The sequence below is a fragment of the Callorhinus ursinus genome, unplaced genomic scaffold (genome assembly GCF_003265705.2).
Source record: "Callorhinus ursinus isolate GAN/ISIS: 27379988/994484 unplaced genomic scaffold, GSC_fseal_2.0 scaffold61, whole genome shotgun sequence".
Taxonomy (NCBI): Eukaryota; Metazoa; Chordata; class Mammalia; order Carnivora; family Otariidae; genus Callorhinus; species Callorhinus ursinus.
Window position 1 is genome coordinate 2618948 of NW_027397123.1, and position 12590 is coordinate 2631537.

General features: G+C 35.8%; 1 protein-coding gene across 1 annotated transcript in view; it reads right to left on the bottom strand.

Moving 5' to 3' along the window:
* Positions 1-734: 734 nt before the first annotated feature.
* LOC112810569 (uncharacterized) overlaps positions 735-12590 on the bottom strand; it is a 64754-nt gene continuing 52898 nt past the window's right edge. The window contains 4 exon segments of the mRNA XM_025854262.2: positions 735-3711; positions 7191-7289; positions 7579-7705; positions 7904-7985. Coding sequence (XP_025710047.2) covers positions 2174-3711; positions 7191-7289; positions 7579-7705; positions 7904-7985 — 1846 coding nt within the window. The 3' untranslated portion in view covers positions 735-2173.

Sequence of the window (12590 nt, forward strand, 5' to 3'; positions counted from 1 at the left end):
TTTTGCTGCATAGGATACTCAGCAAACTTTATATTCAAAAAAACTGCAGTTTGTTCATACTTCATCCTTAGCCAAATGTTGGCTTAAACATGCATTGGATCAAGAGTCAGATGTTCCTACAATCCAATATTATTTTTTAATCAGTCAGATAATGTGGGCAATAATATTCTCAATAATGTTTCATGCTGACATAAATTTTAGGATTCAACATATTAGGTTAGATACGAATAAAGGCATTATTCATTATATTTTTATGGTTTTTGTTCTTCAGGATGGATCATCTCATGACCAAGAAGGAATGAATGATGATGACTTTGCTATATTCACTAGAGGCTTAACATTCTTCTCCAATATTAAATTGCTGATATTAAATAAAATATACACCATAGTTAAGAGCCATTCCATAAATAATAAAATAGCCAAAGGAAAAAAATAATTTTGATAATGGATTATATTTACTGAGCATGTTAAAGTCTTAATTATAAGCATCTGTGTAAATTAACTCATTTGATCCTTACCAAACCCACGTATGCTAGTGAATATAGCCATGCCCATTTCACATAAAGTATAACATATAGGAATGTGTTTTTAATATAAATATGTTGAAATGGAAATGAATTATTTTTAAAAAATTAAATGTCCCTACATTATATTTGGGCAAAATCATTAGGAAAAACTCCACAAGGATAAGTAACATGGAGGCAAGGAGAGAAAAATGGCATAGTAGAGTATGGTCAAAAAGGAAGCCAGTTTAATCTGTCATGTTTAAAATATGTACATGTCAAAAGGTATGCAGAGATTTCAAAAACAATGAAGAGAAGACAACCAAGAACAGTGTGCCAAGTAGGATGCTAAACATGGCATTCCTTACAAACAAAAAAAGTGGAGCCAGTCACATTATTTGACCATAGATGTTTGGTAAAAATAATGGTACAGTCATATATATTAACATTATTAATGCACTTAATCACACGGAATGTCCTATATGACATATCTTGTCATTAAAAAGACAATTTATGAGACAATTTGAATAATATGATTACATTTGCTTTAAAAAATTATAAAAGGATTTGTTCCAACAATTTGATAATAGTTATAGCCCCTTTGGGGGATGAAAGCTAGCTTTATTGGCTTCTTTGTAGAATTTAAACATTTAGAGAAAATTATTACAATAAAATATCACATTTATGAAATAAAAATATTAATTTATATATACAAATAATCACTTTATCAATATTAAAATATATATCTTAAAGTAATGATATTTTATTTTTAAAAGATTTTATTTTTAAGTCTTCACCCAACATGGGGGCTCAAACTCACAACCCCGAGATCAAGAGTTGCATGCTCCTCTGACTGAGCCAGTCAGGCACCCTTTAAAGTAATGATATTTTAAATAAAATGGTACAGGGGCACCTGGGTGGCTCAGTCATTAAGCGTCTGCCTTCGGCTCAGGTCATGATCTCAGGGTCCTGGGATCGAGCCCCGCATCGGGCTCCCTGTTCCATGGGAAGCCTGCTTCTCCCTCTCCCACTCCCCCTGCTTGTGTTCCCTCTCTCACTGTCTCTCTCTCTGTCAAATAAATAAATAAAATCTTTAAAAATAAATAAATAAGTAAAATGGTACAGATGCAAAGATATGCAGGTACAAATTTATTATAAAAAGATCAAGTAAAGAGTTTCCAAATTGGATGTTGGGGTGTAAAAAGACTCATTATATCCAAGCTTATAACATTAAAAATATAAAATGTCACAAAACTGTGCATAAATAGCTTCAGAAAATAGTTACTGAATAAGCTGTGCTGTAATAAGAGTTTTGGTGAGAACAAAATAAATTCAAAAATTTAATGTACAACATAATAAGATAGTATTTTAGCTATGCATAAACCAAACTACTTACAGCTATATAAAAAATAAAGTGGATTTAAAGTATTTTAAAATATGAAAAATGCAACAAAAAATATTTTTCACTTTTCTCCACTCATGATTAGAAAGTTTTTAAAATTTAGAAAGGAATGAGCTATTGATAGAGGCCTTCCAATATTCATTTTATTCTTATGGTAGTTAAATTGTGAAACACATAAGTCATTCTCATATTAATTATATTTCTATATTTTCTTACCAATAAATTCTTAGGATTTCTCCTATTACATTTCTAGGGTTTCTCTTTCATGTCATGTTACCTGAAAGACATGCTTAAAGGTCTTACAAAGCTTCCTTTCATACTATTTCTTACCATTATGAACTTTTTGATGGCGATTAAGATTTGAGCCTCTTGCAAAAGCCTTCCCACATTCCTTACACTCATAGGGTTTCTCACCAGTATGAATTCTTTGATGCAGAATAAGGTCTGAAGAACGAAGAAAGGCTTTTCCACATTTGTTACAAGTATATGGTTTATCACCAGTATGAATTCGCTGATGCCGGGTCAGGTATGTTGCACAAGTAAAAACTCTCCCACATTCATTACATTCCCAGGCTTTCTCACCAGTGTGAATTTTCTGATGTTGTATAAGTATTGAATCTCTACTCAAGATCTTTCCACATTCCTTACATTCATACAATTTCTCATCAGCATGAATTAACTTGTGTCGAGAAAGTTCTGATGAACGACGAAAGGCCCTTCCACATTCCTTACACTCATAGGGTTTCTCACCAGTATGAATTCTCTGATGTTGAGTAAGGTCTGAAGACTGACGAAAGGCTTTCCCACATTCCTTACATAAATAGGGTTTCTCACCTGAGTGAATTCTCTGATGTGCTGTAAGTATTGAGCCAGTACTAAAGGCTCTTCCACATTCCTTACATTTGTAGGGTTTCTCACCAGTATGAATCCTCTGATGCCGAATAAAGGCTGAAACATTACTAAATGCTCTAACACAATACTTACATTTATAAGGTTTCTCACCAGTGTGAATTCTTTGGTGTTGAGTAAGGTATGAGGAATGACGAAAGGCTTTTCCACATTCTTTACATTCATTGGGTTTCTCACCTGTGTGAATCCTCTGATGTACTCTAAATATTGAACTAGTACTAAAAGCCTTTCCACACTCATTACACTCATAAGGTTTTTCACCGGTATGAATCCTCTGATGACGAATAAGGGCTGTACCATTACTAAATTCTCTAACACATTCCTTACATTTAAAGTGTTTCTCACTTGTATGAATGCTATGATGTAGGAAAAACTGTGAGGCATTAGTAAAGGCCTTCCCACTTTTCTTAAATTCATTAGATTTTTCCCTAGTAAAAATTATCTGATGTTGCATAAAGTCTGAGTTACTATTCAAAGACTTCCTACATTCCTCACATTCAGAGGATCTCATACCAATATGCACTGAATGATATGAACTAAGTTTTGAAGTCCTATTAAGGGCGTTCCCATATTCCTTATAGTCATAGAATTTCTTGCCATTATGACCTTCTTGATGTGTAGTAAGTTTTGAGTCCTGTCCATAGGCATTTTTATGTTTTTGGCATTCATAAGATTTCTCTTTGGTATTAAATGTTTGATGTAGAGGGAGAGATGTTTGCTGAATGAAAGGGGACATGTTTTCAGAGGTACATGAGATTTGGCTAAAATGTCTTTCCTGAGATCCCTGTTTAAGTCCATGCTTTGTAAATCCTTCCATTATAACGCATTGGGATGAATCTATTTTATAGTTATCCTTTTTCAGAGATAATTTCTTGTTCTTACACCTAGATTTATATTCTGAAAGAAAACACAAATAAAAACATTCACTTTTTTGGGAGGGAGAAGACACAAAACTTAGAAAAGGCAGAATTACATTGACATCAATGTTTATAATGTAAATAGGATTTACAGTTCTTATATGGTGGTGCAACTTGAGAGATAAACTATAGAAATTGAAAAGTGACATAGAAAGGCATGGGGGAAGGGGATCAGAAAAAGATAAAGTCAATGATTCTTAAATTTTGGAATAAATTCGAAGTATACTTTGGCAAAAACCCAAAAATCTGATAACCTAATCTGTTAGAAGGCTATAGGCAAGTAAGCCCTTTCACACATTCAGTTTAGCAAATAAAAATGGTACAACTACCATATGGGGATATTTGCCAGTTTCTAGCAAAATTATATAAGTATTTATCCCTTGAGCAAGCAATCCCAATTCTAGGAACCCAAACATATACTTTCTGGAAAGAATCTGAAGAGATTTATGCAGAAGGTTATCCATTACAGACCTATTTGTGTAAGAGCAAATGACTATAACAAACCCAAATAGCCACCAACTTAATACTACTTGAACTCAGTATAGTAAATGCACACAATAGAGTTCTAAATAACTGTATAAAGAAATGAGATGTATCTATATATTCCTATTGAATGATCTTCATGACTTTTTAAAGTAGAAGAACAAGGTAGGAGTAAACTCTATGTATATGCTGCTACCATTTATAAAAGAAAGATATTTGAAGATATATACATAAGGGCTTACATTAAACAAAACAAAGAAAGGATAAATCATGAAGTTTATGAAAGATATACTATGTTGGAGGGAATTAAAACAATGGGGATGAGGTAAATTCGAATATGCCACAAAAATGTAGGGGAAATTGATACTAGGTGAGGAATATAGGAACTCTCTATACTATTTTTGCAACTTTTTTGGTAAATATAAAATTATTCCAAAACTAAAAAATTTTTTTAAAAAAAGAAAAAGTCATGTCCATAAAAATCATGAAAAAAGACAAAAACACACAGTAGTGCTATTTCTATTGAACACCTGCTGAACGGTACAGCCACAGTGATAAGACTAAAAGGAGTATCAAAGTTGCAAGCACAGAAAAGCAGGAAACAAAACTGAAAATATTTACAAATTTTGTGACTGTCTGCTTGGAAACTTTACTATTAACAATTCCAGTAATTAATGAGTTATGGCAAAAATCAACATATAACACCAAGAAAGATAAGTCAATTTGATACACCTTTTCAATTTTTGCCAACATATCTATATGGAATGATTTCCACAAAAACTTGTTAATAATTACTAAAAGGGGGGCACCTGGGTGGCTCTGATGGTTAAGAGTCTGCCTTCGGCTCAGGTCATGATCCCAGGGTCCTGGGATCGAGCCCCACATCGGGCTCCTGGCTCAGCAGGGAGCCTGCTTCTCCCTCTGCCTCTCTCCCTGCTCATGCTATCTCTCTCTCTGTATCTTTGGGTCTCAAATGAATAAAATAAATTTTTTTTTAATAATTACTAAAAGAAAACCAGAATGGGGTGCCTGGGTGGCTCAGTCAGTTGAGCATCCGACTCGATTTTGGCTTAGATCACAATCTCAGGGTCATTAAATGGAGCCCGGCATCAGACTCCACATTGAGTGGAACTTGCTTAAGATTTTCTCTCTCCCTCTGCCCCTCCCCCTACTTGCATGCGTGCGCGTACATGCGCTCTCTCTCTTTCTCTCTCTCTCTCTATCAAAAAAGAAAAAAAAAAAAAACAGGACAGTAAAAAAGAGTGCAGAGAGGGTGCCTGGGTGGCTCAGTTGTTAAGCGTCCGCCTTCGGCTCAGGTCATGATCCCAGGGTCCTGGGATCGAGCCCCGCATCGGGCTCCCTGCTCCGCGGGAAGCCTGCTTCTCCCTCTCCCACTCCCCACTGCTTGTGTTCCCTCTCTCGCTGTGTCTCTCTCTGTCAAATAAATAATAAAATCTTAAAAAGAAAAAAAGAGTGCAGAGAGAATACTATCCCATGTACAAGAGGGAAGGAGAATTGGAAATATAAATGTGAACATGCTCTATTTCTGAAAAAATAAAGGCAGAAAGGATTAATCAGACTACCTCAACACCCCCCCCAATACCTAGAGTGAGGATAGCAATGAATGAAGCAGATAGGGTTGCAAACATAACTTCTCTCAGTATATTTTTATATTGACTTTTAAAGCATATAAATGTTTTATATATTCCAATTATAAACTAAAAATAATCTAAACTTAACAGTTAAGATAAACGGTGTATTAAGGGCACCTGGGTGGCTCAGTTGGTTAAGCAGCTAGCTTCAGCTCAGGTCATGATCCTAGGGTCCTGGGATCTAACCCCACATTGGGCTCCCTGCTCAGCAGAGAGCCTGCTTCCCCCTCTCCCTCTGCCTGCCACTCTGCCTACTTGTGCTCTCTCTCTATCTCTCTGTCAAATAAATAAAATAAAATCTTTTAAAAAAATAGGTCATAATACTTAATATGACTTTTAAAAAAGATAAATGGTATATTAAGTTGAAAATGCACAAAAAAGAATTAATCTAGCAACTTTATGAACTGTACCCTGGAAATCCTTGGTGTAACCTATTCTAAGGGAAAAAGGAAAAGGAAACTGTAATAAACCTCGAACATGACTTCAGGTAGGTTTTTCAGTCAGTAGTTGTGCTGGTATTCTAATTTTGAAAGTATTCTGTGGCATTTGGAACAGAAGGCTTGAACAAATATACTCGTGTTGTGGGAAATAGGGTTTTCCACTGTCAAGAAAAAGTTACAAAACCGAGATTTAGAAAAGTGAGACAGAATCTTGTCTTTTGGACTTCAATTACAGTTATTAGTATGATTCACTTATAAAATATATGTTCCCTGTCTCTTTGTACTTAATGGATATAAAAGCAATGAAAATCCAGTAGCAATGAGTGCACTGAACACTGATATTGGTCAATGAACACCATTCCCTATTAAAAGAAAATAGGGCTTCTTTTTTTTTAAGATTTTATTTCTTTATTTGAGAGAAAGAATGAGAGAGAGAGAGAGCACACGAGAGGGGGGAGGGTCAGAGGGAGAAGCAGACTCCCTGCCGAGCAGGGACCCTGATGCGGGACTCGATCCCGGGACTCCAGGATCATGACCTGAGCCGAACACAGTCGCTTAACCAACTGAGCCACCCAGGCGCCCAGAAAATAAGGCTTCTTAATGAGCTGGCTAATTCCAAGTTGGGGGAAAGAAAAATACAAGATGAGACTGCAACATATTTTTGTGCCAGAAAACAAGAAGGTCATTAAAGACTCATGCATACATGAAAAAGGTTGAAGGTGAAGGTGTGGGCATTTGGAAGTTCATGATGAGTTTACTTTTCTTAATAGTTGTAGGCCTTTGAGGGGAGATTCCTTCAAACATCTCAAAGATGTGATCTCCTTACTGAGCATGTGGTTTATATCCTACATTCCTCTTCCTTTATATAATCATCAATCACTTACCTAGGTACAGGCCTCTTGTCAGCTCACTATCAAAAACACTCCAAGGCTCCTTCCCTTGCTCCAATAAAGAGATCACATCTGGCTTGGGAATGCAAAGACCTACTCATAAGAGAAGAAAGGAGACTTTTTATGTTGTAGGTGTCCCAGGACACAAATCCTATCCTATGATCAGCAAATAAATTGGAAGGGCCACAAAAAAGCAGAGAAAGTGGAGTTTTGGCCTTAGGCCCAATGAAGCTATACAGTCCCAACTCTACAAAGCTCAAACCATGTCTTTAGGAATAGGGAGAAGAAACGCATAGGATATATGAAAGGAGTTGAGAAAATCTTCTCAGGGAAAGCAAATATTCCAAAGGGCTCTAGACTTTTTGAAGAAAGGTATACTTACCGATTGAGACCAGGTTGCTATAATTCTCCAACATTACATATTTGTACAAATTCCTTTGAGTTGAGTCCAGGCATTCCCATTCTTCCTGAGAAAAGTCTATAGACACATCCCTGAATAGCACAAATCCCTGAAACAAAAATCCTGAGTTATACTTGTGTAATGAAAATAAATGACTTCAAGGTAGAAGGAAAGATGAGAAACATAAAAGGAGAAGTAAAGGAGAGTTTTACAGGAAAGGAGAGAAATGGATCACAAGCAGGTTGGGCTCAATACCAGTGATGTAGGTGAAAACTAGAGTTAGTGTTAATCAATGAGCAGGCCTCACACAACCCAACTCCTGCAGATAAAAACTCCTGTGCACAATGACGGAATTCCAAGATCCAGTCTCGTTTAAAAATATACTAAATCTAATTAAGAGGAATGTCCAATTAAACGGCTAACTGGTATATAGTACATTCTCAGTAAAGAGAAGTACACTTATGCTTCCCTTTCCCCCCTGAAAAATCAAGTTATAAATAATTGGTAAACTCCTGGAAGTGTATCAGAGGATAAAATTTTAGAATAATAAGAATATAAAGAAGATCTTGACATTTTCAACAATCAGAAAGCAGGTCACGTGAAAGGTACCAGAAAATAGAAACACAATGCCCTGCTCAACAGTGCCCTGAAATGAAGAAACAAAACAAAATTTAAAATGTAACAAATTTTGCAATACTGAGAATGAACCCTTGACTAGAGTCATTTATCCAGCCAAAATTCACACAAATGTATGGCTGTGTAATACATTTCTAGAGAAGCAAAGAATCAAATATGTATCTCCTGTGTACCTTTTCTCTTTTGCTGTTTTTTTATTCTTTTATTATTTATTTATTTATTTTATTTAAATTCAATTAGCCAACATGTAGTACATTATTCTTTCATTTAAAACAGATTTTTCAGCTTATTGAGGTATAATTGACAAATGGATCCTCTATGTTTAAGGTATACAACGTGATGATTTGACATATGTATACTTTGTGAAATGATTACCACAATTGGGTTAGTTAACACATCCATCACCTCACATGGTTACCTTGTGTGTGTGTGTGTGTGTGTTTGTGTGTGTGTGTGTGGTGAGAATACTTAAGGTCTACTTCTTTTTAAGATTTTATTTATTTACTTGAGAGAAAAAGAGAGAGAGAGAAAGCACAAGCAGGGGGGAGGGCCAGAGGAAGAGGAAGAAGCACAACTCCTGCTGAGCAGGGAGCCCAAGGCAAGGCTTGATCCCAAGACCCTGGGACCATGACCTGAGCCAAAGGCAGATGCTTAACCAACTGAGCCACCCAGGCGCCCCGAGGTCTACTCTTTCAGCAAATTTCAAGTACACAACACAGCATGATTAACTGTAATCAGCATGATGTACATTAGATTCCCAGAATTTATTCATCTATAACTGAGGGCCTGTACTCTTTGACCAGCATATCCCTCTCTCCTCCAACCCAGTCCTTAGTAACCTCCACTTTATTCTGCTTTGGTGAATTGGGCTTTTTTTTTTTTTATCTCACATATAAGTGAAATCATTACAGTATTTGCTTTTCTCTGGCTAATTTCACTTAGCATAATGTCTTCTAGATACCATCCATGTGTTTGCAAATGGCAGGATTTCCTTCCTTCTGTGGCTGAATAATATTTCACTATATATCACTGTCTGCCTATCTATCTATCTATCTATCTATCTATCTATCTATCTATCTATCTATTTAGATGTCTATAAAGATATCTCACATCTATTTTATCCATTCATCACTCATCACTGGTGAGTGGACACTTAGGTTGTTTCCATAACTTGGCTATTGTAAATGATGTTGCAGTGAAAATGAACACGGTAGGGCAGATATCTCTTCAGTATACTGATTTTGATTTCTTAGGATATATACCCAGAGGTAGGACTGCTGAATCATATAGTAGTTCAATTTTTAATTTCTTGAGAAATCTCCACACTGTATTCCATAGTGGCTGTACCACTTTATATTTCAACCAACAGTGTACAAATGTTCCTTTTTCTCCACTTCCTCACCAACACTTATCTGTTGTCTTTTTGGTAAAATCCATCCTAACAGGTATGACATGATATCTCATTGCAATCTTCAACTTTCCCTAGTGATTAGTGAGGTTAAGTACCTTTTATATGCCAGCTGGCCATTAGTATATCTTTCCTGGAAAAATGTCTACTAAGGTCCTTTTCCCATTTATAAATCAGCGTATTTGGGGGTTTTTTGCTATAGAAATCCTTATATATTTTGGATATTAATGGCTTATCAGATATATGGTTTGCAAATATTTTTTCTCATTCCATACATCGCCTTTTCATTTTATCAACTGTTTCCATTACTATGCAGAAGCTTTTTAGTTTGATGTAGTCCTACCTGAATTTTATATTTGTAAAGAAATTTCCAATTGACCCCTATTGAGGCAGTACCTACCAATTCACCCTGCCTACCAGGAAGGTGTGAGAATATTCTTCCCCACACTATGGCTGGTATAGTTAATACCTAATTTCTATATCTTTGCCAATATGAGTAGTAAAAATGGAAGTTCTCATTTATATTTCAAATTATACTGATAATTATTTTTATAATATTATAAGGTTGATTACTTCTGCCTAGTTCTTACTGCAATTCTTATAGTATGAATTATTTTTTTATATTCTGGCCAATTCCTAATGAGGTTAATGTTTTTCTCTTATTCAGATTAGTAGTAAGCTATAATTTGCTACAAATGTATCATAGTTTGTCACTTAAAGGACAGGCAAAAAGTGATACTTGTCAATTTTTTCCACAAGGGACTCCTGGACTTGCATTATTAAGAAATATTACCTTCTGGGCGCCTGGGTGGCTCAGTTGGTTAAGTGACTGCCTTCGGCTCAGGTCATGATCCTGGAGTCCCAGGATCGAGTCCCGCACCGGGCTCCCTGCTCAGGGGGGAGTCTGCTTCTCCCTCTGACCCTCCCCCCTCTCATGTGCTCTCTCTTCTCATTCTCGCTCTCTCAAATAAATAAATAAATAAAATCTTTAAAAAAATATTACCTTCTATTCAAGCTCACATGGAACATTCACCAAGATAGACCACATTTTGGGCCATAAAATATACCCTAACACTTAAAAGAATAGAAATCATACAATGTCTACTCTCAAATAACAAAAGTATTAAACTAGAAATTGATTAACAGAAAGGTAATTAGAAAAATCCCAAAATATATGAAGATTAAACAACACACTTCTAATAGATAGGTCAAAGAAGAACTTTCAAGAAAAATTTAAAAGTATTTTAACTAAATGAAAATGAAAACACAGACTATAAAAATTTATGGGATGCAACAAAAGCAGTGCTCAGACAGAAATTTATAGAAATTAATGTATATATTAGAAAAGAAGAAAGATCTGAAACCAAAAATCTAAGTTTCAGCTTAAGAAACTAGAAAAAGAACAAATTAAACCCAAAGGAAGCAGAAAAAGAAAAATAACAAGAGAGCAGAACTCAATGAAATTGAAAACAGGGAATCAATATAGAAAATCAACAAAACCAAAAGATATTTTTTAAATATCAATAATATAAATAAGCCCTCTAGCTAGGCTAACTAAGAAAAAAAACAGAAGACATAAATTACTAATATCAGAAATGAAAGAGGGGACAGCACTACATATTGCATAAATATTAAAAATAATAAAATAATACTATAAACAACTATGCCCACAGATTTGATAACTAGATGAAATGGAATAATTCTTTGAAAGATACAATATGCCAAAACTAATACAAGATGAAGTAGACAATCTGAATAGGTATAAATGTAAAAATCAAATTGAGTCAATAATTCATAACCTTCAAAAACAGAAAGCACCAGGCCCAAATGGATTCACTGGTGAATTCTACCAAACAATTGAGGAAGAAATTGTTCGCATTCTCTATAATGTCTTTCAGAAGATAAATGCAGAAGGATTACTTCCTAAATCATTCTGAGGTCAATATTACCCTAACACCAAAACCAGACAAGACATTACAAAAAAAGAAAACTGCAGACCAGTATCTCTCATGAACATAGATGTAAAAATCCTCACAAAATAACAGCAATTGAATCCAAGAATATATAAAAAGAATTATTCACCATAACAAAATGGGATTTATCCCAGGTACAAAAGGCTGGTTCAGACTTTGAAAATAAATTAATGTGACCCATCACATGAACAGACTAAAAAAAAAAAAAATCACATGATCATATCAATAGATGTAAAGAAAGCTTTCAACAAAATCTAACATTCGTGATAAAACTCTCAACAGACCCACAGACAGAGGAAGATGCTGGCACAGTAGGATGGTCCTAGGCTCACCTGGTCCCATGAACACAGTAGATAACTATCAAATCATCCTAAATACTCCAGAAATCAACCTGAAGACTGACAGAACAAACTCCACAACTAAAGGGAGAAACCAGGCCATATTGAACAAGGTAGAAGTGTGGAGACATGCTTCATGGGAGAAACAGATCACTGGTGCTGCAGAGGGGAGAGAGCCATGATCATAAAGAAGGGTGAGAGAGAGGAGCACACAAGGGAACACATAAGGAGAAAGTTTTTCCAAAGTCATTGGCTTGGAAAACAAGAGGGGCTGAATTTCAGGAGTTCTTGCAATCAGTGGGGCTTAAAGCCTGGAGTTTTAAAAGTCAACAGGCTTGGCTGGGATAGAGCCTGGAGGGCACCATGCTGCTCCTGGAGAGAAGGCAGGCAAACAACACAGTGACAGACAGCATGGAAACACTGATTTGAAGAACACCTGGGGCACAGAATGGGGAGATTATTCATTCTTCTCAGAGTGCATCAATAAGACACAGCATTCACAGAGACACCTCTCTGTAAACAAATGGCCAGTACCATTTCCCTCCCCTGCCCCTCAGCATAAACACAGAGCCAACCGTGGGAAGCACCACAGCTCTACTACTGGCTGCCTAACTTGAAAACACCAAGTCCTACCCCCCT